The sequence below is a fragment of the Nothobranchius furzeri genome, chromosome 10, assembly GCF_043380555.1.
Source record: "Nothobranchius furzeri strain GRZ-AD chromosome 10, NfurGRZ-RIMD1, whole genome shotgun sequence".
NCBI classification, from domain to species: domain Eukaryota; kingdom Metazoa; phylum Chordata; class Actinopteri; order Cyprinodontiformes; family Nothobranchiidae; genus Nothobranchius; species Nothobranchius furzeri.
The window spans coordinates 26918990-26945179 of record NC_091750.1 but is presented as its reverse complement, the minus strand read 5'-3'; the positions used below and the strand labels follow the sequence as shown (position 1 = coordinate 26945179).

The 26190-nt window shown below is 43.6% G+C and overlaps 1 protein-coding gene and 1 long non-coding RNA gene across 3 annotated transcripts; one reads left to right on the top strand and one right to left on the bottom strand.

The window, feature by feature from the left end:
- Positions 1-1432: 1432 nt before the first annotated feature.
- taf9 (TAF9 RNA polymerase II, TATA box binding protein (TBP)-associated factor) lies at positions 1433-25593 on the bottom strand. 2 transcript variants are annotated; one of them, XM_070555444.1, is made up of 8 exons: positions 22383-22982; positions 22207-22291; positions 18151-18232; positions 7402-7538; positions 6234-6368; positions 6077-6158; positions 1909-2022; positions 1433-1756 (listed from the first exon to the last, which is right to left on the bottom strand). In XM_070555444.1, exons 3-8 carry the CDS (start codon positions 18227-18229, stop codon positions 1599-1601), a joined length of 705 nt encoding a protein of 234 aa, XP_070411545.1. In that variant the 5' UTR covers positions 18230-18232; positions 22207-22291; positions 22383-22982; the 3' UTR covers positions 1433-1598. The 2 variants fall into 2 exon arrangements, with proteins under 2 accessions (XP_070411545.1, XP_015817471.2); XM_015961985.3 differs by lacking the exons at positions 22207-22291; positions 22383-22982 and adding an exon at positions 24935-25593.
- LOC139072158 (uncharacterized) lies at positions 20192-21613 on the top strand. Its single transcript, XR_011521753.1, has 2 exons — positions 20192-20635; positions 21363-21613. It is a non-coding gene; the product is annotated as an uncharacterized lncRNA (long non-coding RNA).
- Positions 25594-26190: the final 597 nt, after the last annotated feature.

The window sequence follows — 26190 nt, the reverse complement described above, 5'->3', positions numbered from 1 at the left end:
AGGACAATGTAAAGTGTAAAACATTTAAGATTTAATGCCAAATAACTCTTTACCGGGTTGTCACCCAGATCCCACCTCCCTGTGGCACGCCAAAATACCACACTGCAACTTCAGACTGGAGGACCACCTTGAGCGGACATACCTGGCTCTTTAATCTGCTTTCAGCACGCTTCCTGCATGTTTTAGATCAGGAACACAGCTGATGTGCTTAATTTAGTGATGAATCACTTCTGTAGACACTAATGAAGGCTGAGGAGACACTTCAGCTGGTAGATGAAGGTGTTAAAATAAAAGACAAACGCACAGCAAGATGGAGAGGTTTCATTTTCAGTTTGACCCCATCTTGGAGTCATGCGAGCAGAGAACGCGCTTTGGCCACTAGAATATTTCAGCTCAGCCAGCAGCTCACGTAGTGCACACACGGCGAGTTTTTACCACCACGAGGCAGAAAGTATCTAACCGGTCAGATATTGACCTCAGCGAGATGAGGCGGAGAACTCAGGGGAAAATCAGGCGCACACAGCGAGATGTCTCGAATGACCGTCTTCTCAGCAGGTTGCTCTCGTGTGCGGCAGGCTTTAAGGAGACAAATAATGCCATTCATCATTGTCTTTAACTGCTTTGAATCTCAGAAGCAGAAGAAATTTTCCTTTGGCTTTCATCTGTCCCAGGAGCCCTGATGCAGGCCATTTAAAACCCCCTAAATGAGCTGTTAACCCCTCCCACTTGGCCAGGACATGAATATGCTAATGAGCTGGTTGCTGATTGGTTGGTTTAAACCAGAAGGTCTCAGACACGGAGACTGCAGCCTGGAGGAGGAAGAGCTCCACATTGTGAAGTTTTTATGAGGTTTCTCAGAAAAGATTTCCTCTGGCATTTGTAAACTTTCTTAGATTAAAAGTAGGTCACAAATGGCGTTGACTTTATGGCGTGCTACTTTAGACCACCCAAGCTGTCTATTCAAAAACAAGAAAATGTTGGTTACGATTCTGTGTCCCAAAGTAAAAAAAACCTGTTTCCTCATTCAAACCCAGGCTGTGGGAGAAACTTGACTTAAAAACTACTGAAAACCTATAAAATGTCCAATTCTTGCTTTTAATGAGGTTATAAACTTTATAATGGGCCCATATCTTAGTTTTATGTCTTTAGGCAGCTTTAGAATCACGTCTATGCTGCGGTTAAAAAACAAACTGCATTACACAATGATGGATCACTTAAGTCTGCATCTCGATGCAGCTCTAACGTTGATCTAGTTCCACAGCTGGACTGACTGTTTAGTGGACAAGTGATGTTCATGATGGTTTAATCATATCTTACTTATTTAACTGGAGGTGTTCAAGGTCCACCTGACAGGACAGCACGAGTCCAGGTCCAGATCGGTCCCGTTAAAATACACAGAGACTTCATTTGTCTGCCCAGAATGAAACAGATCACAGGTTTGAGTTTTTATTTAGATTCACACCAGGATGTTTCCTTTTAGAGTGGCTTTAGTTAGATCCACTCAGCAGGCCACCACCCTGTCTGGTTCTACAGTGGACCGGATCAGTCCAGTTGATGATGTCCAACTAAAGGAGAAAAGTTTGTGTCTCAGCTTGTTGTCATAAAGCATCATAGTCCTCGTCATCTTCATGTTTCCTCTTCAGCGACTCCCCAGCAGCGTTTTGGGACACCATGTTGGTGGTGATGAGGATGTTCTTGGAGCCAATCAGAGACGGGTTGATGAGGACGTTGGACACCGCTGGAGTGGACGGTGTAGCTGTGGAGACAAACAGGAAGTCAGCTCAGACCGTGTGTCCGAATCCTGTTTAGAGCAACCTAAAACTCTATAAAGATTAACACCCAAACACCCGCTTCCTGCTGCACGCATGCACCTCCCGGCTGACATTAATGGAAAGAACTGGTTCTTACTGGTTTTGGTGGTGGTCATCTGAGAGGGTGGGGGGATCTGCACAGTAAACCTTTGACCCGTCAGAGAAACTGGAGCTCCTACTTTAGTGCTAACCGACTGGACAGATGTAGTTCCTGAGGATGAAAGTGAGGTCAGTCAACACTTGGGTTAGGGCGGAGCCATCTCTCTCTGTATATAGGGATGGATATAAGGATGTATATAGGGATGGATATAAGGATGTATATAGGAATGGATATAAGGATGTATATAGGGATGCATATAAGGATGTATATAGGGATGCATATAAGGATGTATATAGGGATGCATATAAGGATGGATATAAGGATGTCTATAGGGATGGATATAAGTATGTATATAGGGATGCATATAAGGATGTAAATAGGGATGGATATAAGGATGTATATAGGGATGGATATAAGGATGTATATAGGGATGTATATAGGGATGGATATAAGGATGTATATAGGGATGGATAAAAGGATGTATATAGAGATGGATATAAGGATGTATATACGGAAGGATATAAGGATGTATATAGGGATGCATATAAGGATGTATATAGGGATGCATATAAGGATGTATATAGAGATGGATATAAGGATGTATATAGGGAAGGATATAAGGATGTATATAGGGATGGATATAAGGATGTATATAGGGATGCATATAAGGATGTATATAGGGATGCATATAAGGATGTATATAGAGATGGATATAAGGATGTGAATAGGGATGGATATAAGGATGTATATAGGGATGCATATAAGGATGTATATAGGGATGGATATAAGGATGTATATAGGGATGCATATAAGGATGTAAATAGGGATGGATATAAGGATGTATATAGGGATGGATATAAGGATGTATATAGGGATGTATATAGGGATGGATATAAGGATGTATATAGGGATGGATAAAAGGATGTATATAGAGATGGATATAAGGATGTATATACGGAAGGATATAAGGATGTATATAGGGATGCATATAAGGATGTATATAGGGATGCATATAAGGATGTATATAGAGATGGATATAAGGATGTATACAGGGAAGGGTATAAGGATGTATATAGGGATGGATATAAGGATGTATATAGGGATGCATATAAGGATGTATATAGGGATGCATATAAGGATGTATATAGAGATGGATATAAGGATGTGTATAGGGATGGATATAAGGATGTATATAAGGATGCATATAAGGATGTATATAGGGATGGATATAAGGATGTATATAAGGATGTGTATAGGGATGGATATAAGGATGTATATAGGGATGGATATAAGGATGTATATAGGAATGGATATAAGGATGTATATAGGGATGTATATAGGGATGGATATAAGGATGTATATAGGGATGGATATAAGGATGTATATAGAGATGGATATAAGGATGTATATACGGAAGGATATAAGGATGTATATAGGGATGCATATAAGGATGTATATAGGGATGCATATAAGGACGTATATAGAGATGGATATAAGGATGTATATAGGGAAGGATATAAGGATGTATATAGGGATGCATATAAGGATGTATATAGGGATGCATATAAGGATGTATATAGAGATGGATATAAGGATGTATATAGGGAAGGATATAAGGATGTATATAGGGATGGATATAAGGATGTATATAGGGATGCATATAAGGATTTATATAGGGATGCATATAAGGATGTATATAGAGATGGATATAAGGATGTATATAGGGAAGGATATAAGGATGTATATAGGGATGCATATAAGGATGTATATAGGGATGGATATAAGGATGTATATAGGGATGGATATAAGGATGAATATAGGGATGGATATAAGGATGTATATAGGGATGGATATAAGGATGTATATAGGGATGGATATAAGAATGAATATAGGGATGGATATAAGGATGTATATAGGGATGCATATAAGGATGTATATAGGGATGGATATAAGGATGAATATCGGGATGGATATAAGGATGAATATAGGGATGGATATAAGGATGTATATAGGGATGGATATAAGGATGTATATAGGGATAGATATAAGGATGTATATAGGGATGGATATAAAGATGTATATAGGGATGGATATAAGGATGTTTATAGGGATGGATATAAGGATGTATATAGGGATGGATATAAGGATGTATATAGGGAAGGATATAAGGATGTATATAGGGATGGATATAAGGATGTATATAGGGATGCATAGAAGGATGTATATAGGGATGCATATAAGGATGCATATAGGGATGGATATAAGGATGTATATAGAGATGGATATAAGGATGTATATAGGGATGGATATAAGGATGTATATAGGGATGCATATAAGGATGTATATAGGAATGGATATAAGGATGTCAATAGGGATGGATATAAGGATGTATATAGGGATGGATTTAAGGATGTATATAGAGATGGATATAAGGATGTATATAGGGATGCATATAAGGATGTATATAGGGATGGATATAAGGATGTATATAGGGATGGATATAAGGATGTGTATAGGGATGGATATAAGGATGTATATAGGGATGGATATAAGGATGTATATAGGAATGGATATAAGGATGTATATAGGGATGTATATAGGGATGGATATAAGGATGTATATAGGGATGGATATAAGGATGTATATAGGGATGGATATAAGGATGTATATAGAGATGGATATAAGGATGTATATACGGAAGGATATAAGAATGTATATAGGGATGCATATAAGGATGTATATAGGGATGCATATAAGGATGTATATAGGGATGGATATAAGGATGTATATAGGGATGATATAAGGATGAATATAGGGATGGATATAAGGATGAATATAGGGATGGATATAAGGATGTATATAGGGATGGATATAAGAATGTATATAGGGATGGATATAAGGATGAATATAGGGATGGATATAAGGATGTATATAGGGATGCATATAAGGATGTATATAGGGATGCATATAAGGATGTATATAGGGATGGATATAAGGATGTATATAGGGATGATATAAGGATGAATATAGGGATGGATATAAGGATGAATATACGGATGGATATAAGGATGGAAAAAAGGATGAATATAGGGAAGGATATAAGGATGTATATAGGGATGGATATAAGGATGTATATAGGGATGGATATAAGGATGTATATAGGGATGGATATAAGTATGTATATAGGGATGGATATAAGGATGGATATAGGGATGGATATAAGGATGTATATAGGGATGGATATAGGGATGGATATAAGGATGGATATAGGGATGGATATAAGGATGTATATAGGGATGGATATAAGGATGTATATAGGGATGGATAAAAGGATGTATATAGGGATGGATATAAGGATGTATATAGGGATGGATATAAGGATGTATATAGGGATGGATATAAGGAGCTACGCTGAACTAATAATATAAACACAACACTTTTGTTTTTGCTCCCATTTTTCATGATCTGAACTCAAACATCTGAAAATGTGTCTACATGTGTGTTTGTGAGCACTTCTCCTTTACCAAGTTAATCCATCCCACCTCACAGGTGTGGCATATCAAGGGGCTGATGATAGCATGAAGCTACCAGAGCTCCACAGACTCCTTGGCGCTTCCGTGATCTGAGCTATGAAAACCAGTCTGCTGGTTAGTGGCGCCACTCCACCCGTCTTGTTGGCTAGCCGCTCGTAGCTCATAGTGTGACACACCTGTCGGTGACACTCTTACTTCCATGTCAGGTTTATCGACACTACAGCATTTCCTTGTGGTCACGATTCCTCCTCTCAGGAGTCTTTATTTACCAGGACCTCTGTTAGCCAACAGTAAAGTGGCTAGCCAACAGCTACTCCAGGGGGTGCTAAAGCACGCCAAACCGTGTCTCCCTTTGATCTGCTGACTTTTGCTGAGCCAGCTCTTCCGACTCCTCTTCAGTGTTTTTGCTGCCAGGCTTCTCCCATTCTCGTGAATGCTTGTCGCCGTGTGTCGGGTGAAAAGGTCCAGGTTGGGAGGAGGGAGTAGACGCTTTAGGCGCGTGAGGGGAAACAAAACTAAGACTGCTTCCTTTTAAACTCAATGGTAATGACAGCGCCACGTTAACAGACACACCGAGTTTATTTGCCGCATCGTCGTCCCCTAACCCAGGTCGGGACTCAGGCGAGACTCACCGAGGGTGGGAGTGGTCGGCCTGCTGGAGACGGCGCCTACGCTGAGGCGAGGAACTGATATTCTACCAACAGACGGCGCCACCTGGAGGGGAGAGGTAAGAGGTAAACAACAGGAGACCTCAGGAGAGGCTGCTGTTCATAGAAAAATCATCTCCACCTTCTTCTGGATTGACTTGAGTCGGTAGTTAGGAGCTGTCAGGCAGTAGCGGTCCGGAGGAAGCCGAGGTCCAGTGTAGGGCTTGATGAGCGGGAGTGGAGACTGGTTCTTCTGTCTCGCCACTTCCAGCAGAAACTGAACCAAGAGAGCAGATGTTTAGATGATGTAAATGATAACAGCTGGAGCACGGACAATCAGCAACTTTGGGATATATTAGGGCCTGTGAGAACAGCCTTTGAGATTCTCTCTCTCTTCATCGCGCCTGTGAAGACACAGAAACATGATAAAGACAGGACTGGTGTCTCCACTCAGTATCTGCACATTCTGACTTGCCCACCCTCAGCTGGTCCAGTTGGGATTAGGACTTTGACCCTGTTGGAGCCCTTTCACATGTACTTTTTTACTGACCCATGAAAGGTGGGGCTAGGATCCGTGGGAAGGAGGAACCTAAAGACGTTTCTCCAGCAGCACTACTCGGCCTAACAGCTCAGTAGAGTGGGTGTTAACCCAGCTCATGTAGGAGTTGTTGGTTTTGGACAGAAATAACCCGACGAGGCAATCAGTAATCCGTGGCCGACGGTGCCGGCCCAGCTCAGTGAGCTAGCAACCAGAAGGAAGCAGGGACTGAAAAGTAGGGAGCGAACACCGAACTGTGCCGAATGGCACACATCGGAGTCTCGCTGAGTAGTGCCGTTAGGAAAAGCCCACGAGATACAGGAGAGGAGTGGATTTGGGACACTTTGCTGGGGGGTTCATCCAGAGCAGGACTACTCAGGCCGGGCCTGGAGGGCCGGTATGCAGCATGGTTTGGTTTTAACCTGCTTCAACACACCTGATTCCAATCAGCAGGTGATTAACAGGCTTCTGCAGAGCCTGATGAGCTGCTGCTAAGGTAACTCAACCTCACGTGTGTTGGAGCAGAAAAACCACTAAAACACGCTGGATAACCCCCCCCCCCCAAGGCCCAGAGCTGAACAGTTCTGATCTAGAGGGAAAGCCTGTGACTTGTACCATTTCTCAGCATAACTGAAAGATAAAATCAGACTAACAGAAGCTTCTGAATCTGGGTCATTATTTTTATATCCATAAAAAAGTGAATCAGCAACAATTCAAACATCAACAGATCCTCCAGCTCTGAACCAGGAGGAAGGCTTCTGTGAAGGCTTACGTCTCGTGGTGGTGGTGAGGTGAAGGACTGGTCCATACGACACTGGATGGCCAATTTGATGTCATCAGCGTCTACGCTGGACTTCTTGGCATGTGTGGCATAGATTTTAGCATCTTCGATGATGGTGGTCACATATCCTGCAGAGAGAAACCAAAGGAATGAAGAGTACAATGAAAACCACCTCCAGGAAGCAAGCTTGCTGTGCAGGACTGGTTGTCAGCTAACATCTGTGTGGGAGGAGCCTAGTCAAGAGTTGCATTTCTGTTGCCTACGGTAACGACCACTGGCTGATGGGACTGTGGTTTGAAATGGGTCAACAGCATTTCTGTTGCTTTTACTTTGCCATTTCCTATAAACCCAGAAGTGCTTTATTTTGAAGGACACGTTTGTAATTAGGGATCAGTGCCCTCGAGTCAGAGTCACTTGATTTTGAGAATGTGCCGACACCGAGTGCTGATCGATGCGTTCGATACATAAAAAAGAATAAAAGCGAAGAAACAGACCCAGAAGGTTCCTTATTTTTTATTGAATTAGTTTATTTTAACATTAACAACTCTGTCAACAAACGGGTCACTTCTGTGAGGTGGAAGTAATAAAAAACAAATTCTTCACTTTTGGGCTGTATTGCAACCTAACACTAACCCTAACGCTGCTCATGCGGTCGACTGGTCAGCTTGTGTTGCAGCAGTATAGGTTTTTTAATCGGCTTATCTGGATATTTATTAGCTTTTTTTTTTAAAGTTTTAGTTCTTTTGATGTTTCCCTGTACACATCTTATACGCATTTGGCACCTTAAATGTGTTGTCTTTGGAGACTTCCTGGATGCTAAATGTAGCCTGGCTCAGGCACTAGCTGAAGCTTTGTTTACTTACCTGGCTTCCCTTTTTATCCCTCTTACTCCGCTGACTCCTTACTATGGACTACAACTTCTTCTGGAATAGATATTCTGAGGATCCTGGCAATTGTAGGCACATTTTGCCTCATCTCTTATGAGATTGTGTCTGCTGTTAGAAGTCGGCTACCTGACGGACCGCGCCTCATCTACCACAGAGACCAGCTGGTGCAACTTGGATTACAAACCCACATCATGACAAACACGGACTGCTTTCCAGAAGAAATCATTCGCAAAAACTTCTCCAACCAGCAAAGACCTACATACAGTAAGGTAACCAGAAGGGGAAGGAAGAAAGGTGGTGTTAGAGCCAGACTCAAAAGAGAGACTCTTAAACAGCGGGCCCTCCCTTCCATCATTTTGGCCAACGTGCGCTCTCTCTGTAACAAAACAGATGAGCTACAAGCTAATGTCAATCATATGCATGAATATAGGACTGCTTCAATCCTTGCATTTACTGAAACATGGTTAAACGAGAACGTTAGTGATGATTCGCTACACATTGATGGTTTTAGCCCCCCAATACGCCTAGATCGGAGCCGTGAGCTCACAGGCAAACAACATGGCGGCGGACTATGTCTCTACATTAACACTCAATGGTGCTCCACTGTTGTAGTGAGGGAACAGCTATGTTCCACAGACATTGAACTCTTGGTCGTTTCCCTTCGCCCATTTTATCTCCCGAGAGAATTTCCTCAGCTTTTTATCATGCTGGTCTACATTCATCCAAAAGCTAATGCCTCTACAGCAACCAAACACATTTCTACTGTGTTACACAACATCGAACAGTTATCACCAGACTCTCCCAAATTTATTCTGGGTGACTTCAATCACTGTCTTGTTGATAAGACCCTGAAAGGCTATCAGCAATATATCAGGTGCCCCACCAGAATGGGTAAGATCCTCGACAAATGTTATGGTTCGGTCCAGGATGCTTACAGAGCTTTCCCCCCCCCCCCCCCCCCCCCCCCCGCCACCTTGGCTCTGCTGATCATTTGGCTATTCTGCTCGCCCCAGCATACATTCCAGTGATCAAAAGAGTTTAAAAAACTGTTAAAGATATCAAACAATGGACAGAGGAAGGCATCTCTAATCTAAAAGAATGCTTTGAATCTACAGACTGGAATAGCCTACTTTCTACATCCAGCAATATAGATGAGCAGGTTGACACAATTTCCTCATACATCTCCTGTGTCGACAGTATTACTCCATCCAAAACAGTTTCCATCGTTCCCAACAATAAACCGTGGATCACTAAAGAACTGAAAGAAATCTCGTCTCGTCTTCCTCCGCTTATCCGGGTCCGGGTCGCGGGGGCAGCATCCCAATTAGGGAGCTCCAGGCCGTCCTCTCCCCGGCCTTGTCCACCAGCTCCTCCGGCAGGACCCCAAGGCGTTCCCGGACCAGATTGGAGATGTAACTTCTCCAACGTGTCCTGGGTCGACCCGGGGGCCTTCTGCCGGCAGGACATGCCCGAAACACCTCCCCGGGGAGGCGTCCAGGAGGCATCCTGACCAGATGCCCAAACCACCTCAACTGGCTCTTTTCGATCCGGAGGAGCAGCGGTTCTACTCCGAGTCCCTCCCGAATGTCCGAGCTCCTCACCCTATCTCTAAGGCTGAGCCCGGCCACCCTACGGAGGAAACTCATTTCGGCCGCTTGTATCCGCGATCTCGTTCTTTCGGTCATTACCCGAAGCTCATGACCATAGGTGAGGACTGGGACGTAGATCGACCGGTAAATCGAGAGCCTGGCTTTCTGGCTCAGCTCCCTCTTCACCACGACAGATCGGCTCAGCGTCCGCATCACTGCAGACGCCGAACCAATCCGCCTGTCGATCTCCCGATCCCTCCTACCCTCACTCGTGAACAAGACCCCAAGATACTTAAACTCCTCCACTTGAGGTAGGACCTCTCCCCCGACCCGGAGGTGGCAAGCCACCCTTTTCCGGTCGAGAACCATGGTCTCAGATTTGGAGGTGCTGATCCTCATCCCAGCCGCTTCACATTCGGCCGCGAACCTACCCAGCAAGAGCTGAAGGTCAGAGCTGGATGAAGCTAGGAGGACCACATCATCCGCAAAAAGCAGAGACGAGATTCTCCTGCCACCAAACTCGACACACTCCACACCACGGCTGCGTCTAGAAATTCTGTCCATAAAAGTGATGAACAGAACCGGTGACAAAGGGCAGCCCTGGCGGAGTCCAACCCTCACTACGAACAGGTCCGACTTACTACCGGCTATGCGGACCAAACTCACGCTCCTCTGGTAAAGGGACTGAATGGCCCTTAACAGAAAGCCACCCACCCCATACTCCTGGAGCGTCCCCCACAGGGTGCTCCTGGGGACACGGTCATAAGCCTTCTCCAAATCCACAAAGCACATGTGGATTGGTTGGGCAAACTCCCATGCCCCCTCCATCACCCTTGCAAGGGTATAGAGCTGGTCCACAGTTCCACGGCGAGGACGAAAACCACATTGCTCCTCCTCTATCTGAGATTCAACTATCGATCGGACCCTCCTCTCCAGTACCTTGGCGTAGACCTTTCCAGGGAGGCTGAGGAGTGTGATCCCCCTATAGTTGGAACACACCCTCAGGTCACCCTTCTTAAAGATGGGGACCACCACCCCGGTCTGCCACTCCCTAGGAACTGCCCCCGATGACCACGCAATGTTGTAGAGACGTGTCAACCATGACAGCCCTACAACATCCATAGCCTTGAGATACCCAGGACGAACCTCATCCGCCCCTGGGGCTCCGCCGCTGTGTAGTTGTTTGACTACCTCAGCAACTTCTGCCCCCGAGATCGGACAGTCCATCCCCAGGCCTCCCAGCTCTGGTTCCTCCTCGGAATGCGCATTGGTGGGATTGAGGAGCTCCTCAAAGTATTCCTTCCACCGTCCGACTATAGCCTCAGTTGACGTCAGCAGCTCCCCATCCCCACTGTAAACAGTGTGAGCGAGTTGCTGCCTTCCTCTCCTGAGGCGCCGGACAGTTTGCCAGAACCTCTTTGGAGCCGATCGATAGTCTTTCTTCATGGCCTCACCAAACTCCTCCCACGCCCGAGATTTTGCCTCGGCAACTGCCACTGCTGCACCCCGCTTGGCTATCCGGTACCTGTCTGCTGCCTCCGGAGACCCACAGACCAGCCACGCCCTGTAGGCCTCCTTCTTCAGCCTGACGGCTCCCCGAACCTCTGGTGTCCACCAGCGGGTACGGGGGTTGCCACCACGACTGGCACCGGCCACCTTACGACCACAGCTAGCAACAGCCGCCTCGACAATCGCAGAGTGGAACAAGGCCCACTCGGACTCAATGTCCCCCACTGCTCTCGGGACATGGTCAAAGCTCTGCCGGAGGTGGGAGTTGAAGACCGTCTTGACAGGTTCTTCTGCCAGGCGTTCCCAGCAGACCCTCACTATGCGTTTGGGTCTGCCAGGTCTACGCGGCATGTTCCCTTGCCATCTGATCCAACTCACCACCAGGTGGTGATCAGTTGACAGCTCCGCCCCTCTCTTCACTCGGGTGTCCAAAACATACGGCCGCATGTCAGATGATACGACTACAAAATCTATCATCGACCTGTGACCTAGGCTGCCCTGGTACCAAGTGTACCGGTGGGCATCCTTATGTTCGAACATGGTGTTCGTTATGGCCAAAGCACAGAAGTCCAATAACAAAACACCGCTCGAGTTCAGATTAGGTGGGCCGTTCCTCCCAATCACACCCCTCCAGGTCAAGCTGTCATTGCCCACGTGAGCATTGAAGTCCCCCAGCAGGACAATGGAGTCCCCTGATGGAGCACTATCTAGCACTCGTGCCAGGGACTCCAAAAAGGGTGGGTACTCTGAACTGATATTTAGCCCATAAGCACAAACAACAGTCAGGACCCGTTCCCCGACCCGAAGGCGCAAGGAAGCTACCCTCTTGTCCCCCGGGGTAAACCCCAACACACAGGCAGAGAGTCTCGGGGCTAACAAAAAGCCAACCCCAGCCCTCCGCCTCTCACCCGGAGCAACTCCAGCAAAGTAGAGTGTCCAACCCCTCTCCAGGTCTCGGGTTCCAGAGCCAATGCTGTGTGTCGAGGTGAGTCCGACTATATCTAGCCGGTACCGCTCAACCTCTGCCACAAGCTCCGGCTCCTTCCCCGCCAGCGAGGTGACATTCCATGTCCCAAAAACTAGTTTTCTTGTCCGGGGATTGGACCGCCAAGGCTCCCGCCTTGGTCTGTCACCCGATTCGCATTGCACCGGACCCTTCATGTTCCTCCTGCGGGTGGTGGGTCCACAGTTGGACGAGCCCATGTATCCGGTTCGGGCTGGGCCCGGCCGGGCCCCATGGGCGAAAGCCCGGCCACCAGGCGCTCGCTCACGGGCCCCAACCCCAGGCCTGGCTCCAGGGTGGGACCCCGGTAACCCTCCGGGCCGGGTACTCCGACTCTTCGTTTTAACCGCCATGAAAGATCCGTCGAACCGTTCTTTGTCTCACCCTTCACCTAAGACCAATTTGTCATGGGAGACCCTACCAGGGGCACTAAGTGCCCCAGACAACATAGCTCCTAGGATCATTAGGGCACTCAAACTCCTCCACCACGATAAGGTGACGGTTCAAGGAGGAGTGAAAGAAATCTTAAATAAGAAAAAAAAGATTTTCTTCACAGGTTCTGAACATGAGAAAAAGGAAATCAACAGAGAGGTCAAGTGAGCCATAAAAATGGCCAAATTAAAATACAAAGATAAAGTGGAGGAAAGGTTCACGGAGGGAAACCTCTGCTCCGCTTGGCTGGGTTTGAAGACAATGGCCTCAGCAAATACAGCAATAGCAACACCTAGTGGCAGGTCAATTCAGGTGGAGAGCAGCACACCAACATCTCTGCCTGATGATCTCAACTCTTTTTATACTCGGTTCGAGTCTGATAATCACGTCCAGCTCCAGGAAATAAAATCTAAATTAAACCCTGGGAACCCTGCATTCAGATTTAAATTTACCATGCAGCAGGTTGTGAAAGCTCTTAAGCAGACTAAGGAGAAAAGTGCACCTGGCCCAGACCACATCAGCGGCAGAGTTCTCAGAAACTGTGCACAACAACTAGGGGGGGGGGGGGGGGGGGGGGTTCAGACCTTGGAGCTCCATGGATACAAGCGCAGTTCCCCAGCTCTGGAAGCACTCTACGGTCATACCCATCCCCAAGACCAGCAGGGTTAAGGCTCTCAATGATCTTCGACCTGTGGCTTTGACCTCTTTACCGATGAAGGCTATGGAGAGGATCTTTAAACATCACATTATCTGAGCCTTACACCCTCAGTTAGATCCACTTCAGTTTGCGTATCGGAAAGGGAGAAGTGTTGATGATGCAAAAACATTCCTCTTAGACATGGTTCACCGACATCTGGAGATCCCAAACTCTTCAGCTAGACTGCTGTTTGTTGACTTCTCTTCAGCGTTTAACACCCTGCAACCTCACATCCTGGCTGGCAAACTCTCTTCTCTTTTTCACCTGGATGATCAGATAATCCTATGGATCCTGGATTTCTTAACTAACAGATCACAAAGAGTTCTGGTTAACAACACTCTCTCGGACCTTCTTTACACCTCTACTGGCACCCCACAAGGCTGCGTGTTGTCCCCTCTACTCTTCATTCTCTACACAGATGACTGTAGATCCATCCAGCCTGACAGTTACATGGTAAAATATGCTGATGACACTGTGCTCCTGTCTCTTCTGTCAGGCCCTACTGTTTACCACGGGCAGGTCCTGCAGAAGTTTGTGGATCGGTGTGACACTGCATGCCTGGAGCTGAATGTGACCAAAACCAAGGAGATGGTGGTGTCCTTCTCAAACAAACAGAGAGCGCTGGTTACCGCTGCCTCCACTATCATTCATGGACAGCCAGTGGAGCTGGTTGAAGAGTATAAATATCTAGGGACCACCATTGATCACCTCCTGAAATTTGCTTCCAACACCGAGGACATCCTCAGAAAGTGCCAGCAACGACTTTACCTCCTGAGGAAGTTGAATTCATTTGGAGTCAGGAAGGACATTTTACTGACTTTCTATTATTCTTTTATAGAGAGTGTTATCACATTTTCCATCCCCTGTTGGTTTTATTCTGTCAGCCTGCAGTATAGAAACCGTCTACAAAGCACCGTCAAGGTGTGCTCTCGGATCATTGGACTACCACTGCGAAGCTTAACTTCTCAATGTGACCAGCATACAGGAAGTTTAGCACAGAAAATCATTAAAGACCCATCACACCCTCTTCATACTGTTTTCGAGTGGCTGCCCTCCAAACGCCGACTTCGATGCCCGTGCTGTAAAACACAGAGGAGGAGAAGTTCCTTTGTTCCCAGAGCTGTGCTTCTTCTTAATTCTCAGCGCAGATAGGGGGCGTGTGCATTACTTGTATGTGTGTGTGTGCATGTAGTTACATGTGTGTGTGTGTGTGTGTGTGTGTGTGCGTGTGTGTGTGTGAGCCAAAGTTTTAATCATTGTTGGTCATTCACATGTGAGTTTATGACATGATTGTGTATATAGGTTTTTATAGGTTTTACAAATGTGTAATTTGGATGTGTTTTTAGAATTTAGAGATTTTAGTGCCGGCTGCTTCACAATGCTGTCTCGAGTTGCCCCTCGGGGACTAATAAAGTTGTCTTGAGTCTTGAGTCAAAAAGTCTAATATAAAAACAAACAGCACCTGAACTTAAAAGACCTGGCAGGGTCTATTTAGCCCTGGCCCCCTAAACGCCTTGATACGGCCCTGGGCATGGGACTGAGCTTTGAGGTTGATCTGAATGTATCAGGTGAATGAATAGTGGCCTACATGCTGGTAAATGATTGCCTTATGCAGGTAAAATCGAGTAGTGGGATAAATCTACCTACATTTTATTGTTCAAACTTTGATTTGTTTTCTGGGTTTTTATGTTCCTGTCGTGTTCGTCTCTGGTCGTCCTGCATCTTCTCTCAGGCCTCAAGAAAAAACGCTTCCTCCTAACCCGCTCCTTTTTAACTAAGCAGATCAAAGGGATCCACTAACAGCAAAAACAGCAGAGCGTGCACTGCCCGTGACGTGGAGTGTGGCGTATTCCATCCATATGACCAGAAGTTCACTTTTAACTCGCAGCCCAGACTTCCTCATTCAGGTCATTCTGACGCCGGGGTGCCGATATGACGTCTACGACCTGGAGCCAACATTCTGAACTTCTCCTGCGTACGTCACGAGTCCTCAAGGCTGCAACGGTGCAGGACTTCTTATCCATCATCTTTGAACAAAGTTCTTCCCCGGCTCATAAATTACTTCATAAATGTATAAGTTTATAGAATCATACACTGTTGAATGAACAAAGCGTTTAAATCATGAGTCCAATACTCTACATTAATGAACGACGGGTTAACATGAATATTTCTCCTGTAATGATTTGCTTCAGATCTTAAATGACACCAGATCAGTATTTGTAGGTTTTATAGCGTTCGTGTGTCTGTATGGACACAGTAATATTACTGTATTATCATTGATGGTTAAAACATTTTACTTCTCACTAAGAAATAACCTCTAAGCGTCTGAGGGAAGGAGGGATCTTCTGAGGGCTTTTGGAAACACCTTTAAACTTGTCGAATTCTGATTGGTCTAAATTTGCAAACAGTAGCTAATCAAGGCTAGCTCACTTCCTGGGCTTGTCCGTTCTTAGCCAGCCTCCCGGTTCGGCCGACCGGACGCACGGGAAAGGCCCAGCGATGGCAGTGTGAGAACAGGAAACGCAGCTGCGACCTTGGATGGGTTCCCGTGGAGGATGGCTGCTTATACTGAGCCAGGATCCTCCGGGGGTTTCTTCCTGTTAAAAGGGAGTTTTCCTCTCCACTGTCGCTGCATGCTTGCTTAGTATGAGGATTGCTGTAAAGACTCTGACACTAGTCAGCGACTCGATGCAACCTGCTGGGTTCCTCATCAGGCATGAAAACGGGTCAAGGGTGAAAAAGGTGTGACCCCCTGTCCTCCTGCTCAGCTACTTCACATGGAGGAAAGTGGCCGCTCTACGTGAAGCTCTTTGTGATTTTGTCTGTAACCAGTGCTACGAATAACATTTACTAACTATTCGTGCGTAGGACAGATTTTAGGCATTGTGGGTTATTTATACTTGTGTGTAGGAGTGTTCCTAAATATTAGCACAGCTCTGAGCTTTCATTCAAACAGCCTTGAGCGGTGGAACGACGGAACCGCAGTGCTAAAGGTCTCGGTCGTTCACATGCTCCTCATCCACAAATTATTCTACACAATAAGTAATGATGTCAGTGGAAAAACAGCTTTTATGCACAACTGGTGCTAAAAAGACACGTGACCCACAGGAATGTGACTTTGAATCATGGCTGATCTGTGTTGGAGGACTTGGCGGGGAAACGTGTCCTCCTTCGTGAGCGCACTGATCTCCCCGATGGAGACCCTTCTGGAGCTCAGCTGTTATCTTTGTGGCGCGACAGACAAACCACTCAAATCCGATTCCGGTCCTTATTCCATTTTACAACCACGAGAACCCCCAGAACATCCTCTGCTCCCCGATCACACATGCCACGCTGTCATGGTAACCACACTGAATGACCGTTCAGAAGGCTGCACTCTCTGACAACATTTACAGCTGATCAGACACGCTCCTTTCCCTCCACCAGAGGGGGCGTCGGTCAGACCAGAGATGATCCCGGCCTGGAACCAGCAGTGGAAGAGTGTGGCGGTGTGCACGGGGGGGCTGCTGGATGCTCGCTATCGGGCACCGGGTGGCGATCAGCAATCAGCCACCGGCTGACTTTAAAGGACGGCGCCGCAGGTGGAAGAGGGTTAGCTCCTGTGTGCATGGCAGCTAACCGGTACGTGTGCACGACAGGTGTAAATGAAGCAAGGCAGAAGCGACGTCTGTGTGCGGGTTCGGTAGCTGGTAAAACGCTACAAGGGTTAACTGAGGGCGTTTCTGTATGTAAATGACTGAACAGACACCTGAGAAGGCACAGGTGGGATTTATCATCAGACGACTGCAGAGGAGCGTGCGTAGGAGAGACCCCCCCCCACCCCCCCACATGCTTCATGAATCAGGTTTCTGACTGTGCACACAATCTAAATTCACTCGTAGAAAGGAATATAGGAGTGTTTCTACACACGTTAGACACAAGAGGGCCCTGGAGCCCAGCTAGACCATCTTTCTTCCCATAGCCCCTAGGAGGTGCCAGGCCGGTAACGTGCACCTCTGCTTAGTGGTAGACAGAAACGGCTTCTTGCAGAGCTACAAATAAACTTTGTGCCATCTTGGAAAACAAAACAAAAAATCCAAATCTTCTGCTAGTAATGGTGAAAATTTCCTTAATTATTGATAAGGAAGTAATTTATTTTGGCACATTTACTAATTTTTGGGCCACTTGTTGGACCTGTGTGACAAAAACAGTTTTTAATTGACTTTTTGTTTACATTTTTTATTAAATTTTCCTGTTAATGATTCTATAAAATTGTGTTGTTTGCTATATTTGTTTTACTTTTACAGTCTATATTGGTTTTCTAAACTCATCATGAATGTTTGTGGGTTTCACAGTAAAGAAATATTCACTTTTTTCCTACTCAGAGTTTATGTTTTCGTCTGATATGTGATCCCATTCTGTCTAGATATGAACAATAATTCAGACAGTCGAGGTTGTGCTGAAAAGATTGATACAAAATAAAGCAAAAGTAATGGTTTATAGTTCAGATATACATGAATAAGATCTAAAACTACAATTCGCACCCTAGACCCCAGAAGGTTAACTGTTAAGATGCATTTATCGCCCAGTCCTGATACGTATATCTATTAAAAGAAACTATGCTTTTGCTCCTCTGAGACTTACTGTAGGTGAACTCCAGCATCTGGTTGATGACACGAGGCTCATACTCTGTCACGCCCATGTCCTTCAGGATCTGGATCATCACCTGCAAAAGAGCCAGATACATATTAAAGCATGAATTCAATCTGTAGCTGTTGGTTTACGAGAGGCTTTCGGTTAATAGAATCTGAAGTTATAGAAAATATGAAAGTTAGAGTGTTCTGGGCTTTGGCAGCATCCAAGTTTCAATACTGTTAAAGTGACAATATGTAGTTTTTACCTTTAATCTCTGCAAATATCCATGAAAATGAAGAAAACGATGTCCAGCTGTTATAAAAATATTGGTGGTTTCATAAATCAATCAAATTTTATTTATATAGCACCTTCTAGTGCCTTTAGGACAACAACCCCTGACCAGCAGAGCAAAGTGACCGAGATGCAACAACGCAGCCAGATATGGACGAGCGAAACTATGTAAGGACCAGGAGACATGCAAGAACACTTTGGTCGGGTTTACAGACCCTGTTGGCAGCACCGAACCGGGGCGTGGTAGGAGCGCTGCAGGGGTGTATGGGAGGCTGTGAGGGGTGTGGCTGTTCAGCTAGGGTTGTTGTGGCAACAATGCGCCCTTGGGGCATCCAGCCTGTTGTACTCATTGAAGAAGAAGATTTTCACTTCCTGCGGTAAGGCGTTTTGCATCACTTCCTGTTTTCAGTGTTGCTCCGTATAGCTGTTCGGTGTTTGTGGCTTGCTATAAATGATGTGATTTCTCTGTACTTGGATATCTCTGAGTTATTGTAGCACAAAAGCCCACTAAAGCACACATGTTCTGTTGTTCCACCTAGCTTTTAGGGAACCAATGAGACAGTGTCCTGCCCATGGCCAAAACCACACAGACTAAATATCAGGCTTAATAAAGCAAATCATGGAAATCTCATAAATTTTAGAACAAATTCAACTGAGCAGAAAACTAGAAAAATTAAATGTGGGTTATTAAACATTAGGTCTATTTTTTCTAAGACTTTGTTAGTTAATGACTTGATTTGTGATAATCAGATTTCTTTGCTCTCTCACAGAATCCTGGCTGCAGCAAGAGGACTATGTTAGTTTAAATGAGTCGACTCCTAATTATTTAATCATCATATTACTTCAAGTACAGGGCGAGGAGGAGGAGTAGCAACCATTTTTCATTCAGACCTATTAATCAATCCCTTACCAATTAACAGCTACAGTTCTTTTGAACATCTTATTCTTAGTTTTCCTAATCCAGATTGCAAAACTGTAAAACCACTCTTGTTTGTAGTTTTGTATCGTTCACCAGGCCCTTACTCTGAGTTTTTGGATCAGATCTCTGATTTTTTATCTGATTTGGTGCTAAATACTGATAAGGTCATTATAGCGGGGGATTTTAATATTCATGTGGACATTGAATTGAATTCTTTATTGTCATTATGCATACACATAACAAAATTTGGTTGGTCGCTCAGCTTACAGGGCACTAAGACCACAAATAGAATGATAAAAACTAGTGGTGGGCATAGATTAATTTTTTTAATCTAGATTAATCTCACTGTAATCTTGGAATTAATCTAGATTAATCTAGATTAAAATGGCACATTCAAATTCTGCCAAAGGCATATGTGTGTGCTACCTAGATAATGAATAAAAGCAAGTCGTTGAGAATGGAGGCGTATTTCTTGTTTCAGTAATGCATCACAGACTGATAAAGCAGTTTTACTATGATAACTGATGATGAAAATAAATAATGATCAATAAGTACTTGTGTTTAATAGCTGTTTATTCAGTTCAACAAATTCTGCACTGTAGGTCAACAGAATAGGTCATGATTAACTATTTACAGTCAGTAGCATTTGGTCAATCAGTCCAAGCTCTATTTCTCCTTCTTCCACCAGTCACTCAAGCAGACCAGCTTGTTCACATTGTCTGGTGTCAAACTAGATTAGAGCTGAAACAACTAATCGATTTAATCGATTATAATCGATTATTAAAATAGTTAACAACTTTTTTAGTCATCGATTAGTTGTTTAATAATCATATTTTACCGCATAAAGTCTATTTTTACCACAACCTGACATCGGTTACAAGCTGTTAAATTTGCCGCCAGTGTGTGGCAGTAATGAGCCACTGATCTACCAGTGGAGCCGTAGAAGAAGAAATGAGCCAATAAGTGCCCTCGGTTTTCATGACGTATCACGTTACTGACGCTCATCTTGCTGTGAGAGATGGCGGAACAAGAGGAAATACGGAAGAAAAATAGAAGCGACAAAACTGAAGAGAAACCCCGGACAAAAACCTCACGAGTATGGGAGCACTTCACTCTAGATGCCTTGAAAAGACGGGTGACCTGTAAAATATGCAAAAACCATCTAGCATGGCACGGAAGCACGACGTCCCTAAGTGAACATTTGAGACGAAAACATGTGGGGGCTGATGCAGCAGAGGAAGAGCACCGCGGTCAAGTGAGCCGTCATTTGGAAGAGCCAGCCCGGTAAGTAACAGAAAATAAACAAGCTGGACTTAGTGTTTTAGCTGAGTTCATTATACTGGATGTTAAACATGTTTTTTGCCGCGTCAGTCTACGGTGTTCTACTTCTGATTGACTAGATGCCATCGTGAATCTCCTCCGTGTTGTGAATCATGCGCTTGCCAAATTCAGCACGTCTGTTTATAAGAATGTTCTCGTTAAGAGAAAAACGGCACAAACCCATAACTATGTTCCTCATTCAAAAAAGGACAACTCCGCGGTGAAAAATTTACAGACGAGCTGTGTCCAGGTGAATATAACGCTGCATAGTTGTACGCTTTCAATTTTTAAATACAGGAGAAATTCAGAAAAAGTCATTTTTTTACTATTAAAAGGCTGTTTTACTGTCTAACGCTGTAAAACGCCTCACAACACATTTTTATCATGTTTCTTAAACAGTATTACACAAAATAAACATTTTTCACATTTCTCTAGCTAATTTAAACACTCCCGACTCAAAGTAAAAACCTCATGAGCTTCTTACTTAGAGCTTTTTAATAGTAAAAAAATTAGAATTTTTTCTGAATATCTCCTGTTGCGGGCTATTTTGTAGAACGTAACCCTCAAAATAAATGATCACTGTATATTGTTAATTAATTCAAATAATATAATATTGATTTAGTGTTGTAGTGTGTGTGCTGCTTTATTTTATATGTGTACTTATTTCAGTCTATTTGTGTTTCTTATGCAGAAAAAAAAACAAGCAACGATGGACAACTACATGGGGAACAAGACACTCACCCCCCAGCAATTCATACCACTTACAAACTCTATTCTAAACATGCTGGTAAAAGACATGAGGCCACTATCCATGGTGGAAGGAGCAGGCTTCCAGCTAATGCTAAAAAAAATTTTCTGGACTGATATTTTGCACTGTTTAGCTCATTTTATACTGCTGACTGTGTTCATGTGCAATAAAATAGATTGCAGTCAACTGCACAATTCTCTTATGTTTTTTTTTCTTAACTGAAATGCATCCATCACTTGTATAGGTTAAATAGCTAAACAATAACAAACCGATTAATCGAAAAAATAATCGACAGATTAATCGATTATGAAAATAATCGTTAGTTGCAGCCCTAAACTAGATCTTCTCTTCTACACAATATGGCCTGCTAAAGAAAAAAGTATATACAGTAGATACACACACACACACACACACACATACATACATACATACATACATACACCCAGAAACTATCTGGCCTGGGGAGGGGGTTAAATTTCTGGGGTGCCCTTCCAATGCCCCCCTTTAGTTTGCATGTAGGATCGCCTCTGGTGAATAGGAGCGAGAGCTGGAAATGATGCCACAGCTCACCTGTATGAGCAGAAGCCAACTGTTGCTGTTGTTGCCTCTGAAAATGGCAAGGGGAGTTATCCTAGCTCAACTTTTCGAAATAAATATAAGAATTTATGAGTAAAACGTTTATTATTACAGGTAAATTTGAGTCGAAGCCACATGAACAACGACCTGTAGAAACACTTTATCACAATAAACAGCCGCTAAAAGAGCTAAACTTAGTTGGAAACCGCACCTGTCTGAGAAAGTCGTCTCGGTTTTCTCACATCCGAGCGCTGCTTCGGCCGCGGACGGTGAAGTGTGGCCCGGGGAAAGCCCGGCTGGAAATGTCGGAGGTAAACAAAACAAAATAAAAAGAATGAAAGTCGGATTTATGGATTAAACTCTGGTTAAAGTACATAAATTATTTACTTGTCCCGCGCGATGAGATGGGAGAAGCGCTGCTGGTGGCGACGGTGCGACTGTTCGGCTGCATGGGGAACATTAAACTCCGCGAGTCTGGCGTCCGTCCATACGTACGATGATCCGCGCTGAGTACACATCCGCGCCAACCAGGTATCCATCCTCGCAATGTGAAAGTCATCATAGTTTACTTAGTATAGACCCAGATCCCAACCCAACTTTGAGAATAGATTAACGGCGTCATTTTTTTTATCGCGCGATAAGAGTCTGGCTTTGCCGCAGCGCGTTAACGCCGATAACGGCCCACCCCTAATAAAAACATGAAGAGAAAAAAAAAAAAAGAACAATACATAACCTTCCCTTTAGGGAGCCATACACACACTAGTAAAATGAGTAAAAAAGCTAAATAATTTAAAGGATATAAAAGATAGATGTTGCGTTGACTGACATTCTGATTGTACTGGTCGACATGTTGATTGATATTATTGCACTACTTGTTATTGCGCTAGGGATGGGTACCTTTGACATTTGAATTGATCCGGTACTAGTAACCGGTACCTACGAATCGATACCGGTACTTAACGGTACCAATTTTCGATACTTTTGAGTGTTTAATATTTTAATTCTCTTTTATAATTAAATATATATTTTTCTCAATATATAACCATATTTGATAAATATCACGATAAATAACATACAACTGTTTGTATTTTAACATCGTCCTTGTAGTTTTCTAAGCTGATAATTAAACTGAAGCAAACATCTTTACTGTGAACTAAATTTAAAAATATGCACGGCCGGTAGATTTTCATCATCTACCAGCCAACTTGGCCGGTGAGTCAAAAATTTTATTTCGAACCCTGTTTGGAAAGCTTATGATTAGGGTTGGGCATCGTTTGATTTTGAACAATTCTGATTCCAATTCCTTGTTTCGATTCCGGTTCCTATCGATTCCCGATTCCGATTCTTTCAAGACATGACATGTGTTACATGAGCCAGCTAACCACAGGTCCTACTTGATGAAATAATCTTAACTTCAACACGAATTTTAATTCTATGAACAACAACATCACCTTCATTTAGACAAAAACATGTTTTGGAGACAAAAAGAAAAAGACTTGCAGCACAACCAGTGTGTTTGTTTCTGACCACAACCAAAGTCTGGAAGCAGCCTCTGGGATGAGAGGCTAAATGTCTCCAACATATCCAGAAACGTGCAGCTGTCTTCAGCTAAAACTCTCAGGATGATCATGTCCAGGATGACTGAGAACTACACCTCCATGCTGCAGCAGCATTCAGTCAGAACAGAAACTTAAACGTAGCTGCTGTCAGTAACAATCTAACAGATTTTAAACATTAAAACTCTCAACAGAAATAGTTCAGCAAGGAAGGCTGGTGCCTATCTCCAGCGGTCAATGGGCAATCAGGCGGGGTACACCCTGGACAGAGAGCCAGTCCATCGCAGCATTTTGATGGATATTTCCAGAGAAATACTACACATTGTCTCTTTAACCCTTTGATGCATAGTGGTCACTACAGTGGAAAGGTACTCAAAACTGTTATTTATTTATTTTTACTATTAAGCACAGCTGTTGAAGACTTTATTGCATTTGAGCCCCTCCATTTCGACTTCAGTAAGTCAAGCCAACATATTTCATGTTCAGAATGCATGCTGCCCACTGAGGTGGACATGTAATAAACTATGTGTAAATTAAATGTTACAAAAAATATGTAAATATGAAATTTGTTTCATTCACACCTAAAGATGGATGAAAAAAATGTTTAAAAAATCATGGTTGAAGATTTCATAATTCATACATCAAAGGGTTAAAATAGTTTCTCAGTGTTCCACAACTTTAAATCCGGACATTTTCTCCAGTTCCTACAATTAATATATTTACCTAAAATGAAAATAAAATCTGCTAGTTGCTGATATTTCAGAGGAATATTTTAAACACGTAACAGTTGACAACAACGCTCCAACACAACTTTATAACCCAGTTTAAATCAATTAAGGATTTCCTCTCAAAATGTCACAGAAAATACTGAATAGTTTTGTTTTCTCCTAAAAACGGTGAGGTAGTAATTACTTATAATGATCCCACTCGCGTCACAATGTTAAAGTCAGCGTGGTTACAGGGCAGTCTTGCTTAGCCTGGCTCTCCAGACCCCTCTGTTTAATTCTCTGTGCAGAATTAAACTGAGGGGTCTGGCAGGCCAAGCTAAGACTTGCTTTGAACACAGCTAGGGATTCTATATGTATGCACAATGCGAATTAAATTTATACTAAACTCTAGAATTGCCCGTTTTCATCCAGTGAACGAGCAGCAGCAGGATGACCCGGTTCTCTGCCCGCTGACTCGTTCGGCACAACTCAAACGTTTTATCCCTGAACAGCGCAGAGCTCAAGGCTAGCAGCTAGGCTAACGTGTAGCCAGCATACAGGCTAGCTTAGCCGAAGTCAGCGCGGATAAAGAAGCGGAGGAAGTTCTCAAGATAAGAAGAATTCAGTCAAACTGAATAATTAAGCCATAGTAAAAAAAATGGAGTTTGAACGTTACTTGAGCATCTTTCGGGATTGTTTTCGGAGCGGACATTTTGATACTCCTCGTTGCTTCCGTTTTCTTCTTCTATGGATTTACATTAACCAAATAGAAAAATATGACCTACCCTGTGGCTGCCCCCCTCAGGCGCGCAGAGAAACTACAGCTCACGCCTCCCTGTCAGACAGCGTCCGTATGAGCTGTCTAGCTCGGATCACGTCCCATTTGGGTCCAAAATATGTCTGGAGTGTGTGTCCATGTCTGAGGAACATGACAGTAAAATACCAGGAAAAGTTCTAGACTGGACTACCCTGGCTGAGGAGGACATTTTAAACAACAACCTTTATTTATAGAGCAGACAAGAGGCATGCCACCAAAGTGCTGCACAGTAACAAACTGAAACTGAGAAAATAAACAAAAACAATTCAACACCAACAAGTAAAAGTAGAATAAAACCATTTAAAAGATCAACAACATCTAAACACAGAGTCTCCAGCTTTGTTTTAAAAAGGTGCTGCTGACAGACGGAGTGTGCTATGGAGAACTCCCTGTTCCCTCTGGGATCAAGAGCATCTGGCTGCAGACATCAGCTGGCGTCTTTGCCGTGACAGGAAATGACGTATCCGGAAAAAATGTGTCATTACCTTCGCCGGAAGTCATTACCTTTGCCGGAAGTAGTTTTTTTCGGAAGTCATTACCTTTGCCGGAAGTAGTTTTTTTCTTGAATACACTTTATTGACAAAGCACAAAAGTAGTTTGAATTTGTCAAAACCATACTGTGTCGTTTTTCTCTTCGATTTGTACATATTTAAGATAAAAATTACACAGTGGGTCATTACCTTAACCAGAAGTAATTACTTTCACTGGAAGTAGTTTTTTAAAAAACAAAACTTACCGGAAAAAGATTTTTATTTCGGATTTTTTTTTTCTCTTCAGATCTGGACTGGCAAACTTAAGTAACGTTACCTGCGTTGCATGAAAATTGAATATTAAATCCCTTTGTCCTTCAGACAGGGAATTTCTATGACAGTAGCACATACATACAGTAGCACATACATACATACATACATACATACATATATATATATATATATATATATATATATATATATATATACACATATATATACACACACACACACACAATAAAAGGCTGTAAAGTGAATTAAAAAAACATATGGAAAAAATGAGAACACATTAAACTAAGACTTCAAAATGTGCAAACAAAATAGTACTTGCTAAATATTCAGTTTTATTGTTAAGCCCAAGATGAA

What these genes read in the sequence shown, in the direction of transcription:
- taf9 (XM_015961985.3), bottom strand. Translation starts at nt 24,970, where the DNA reads ATGTCCGCTCCGAAAACAATCCCGAAAGATGCTCAA. An exon ending in CCTCACCACCACCACGAGAC is followed by an intron (nt 6,369 to 7,401) that starts GTAAGCCTTCAC and finishes CTCTTGGTTCAG; the next exon opens with TTTCTGCTGGAAGTGGCGAG. An exon ending in TCAAGTCAATCCAGAAGAAG is followed by an intron (nt 6,159 to 6,233) that starts GTGGAGATGATT and finishes TCTCCCCTCCAG; the next exon opens with GTGGCGCCGTCTGTTGGTAG.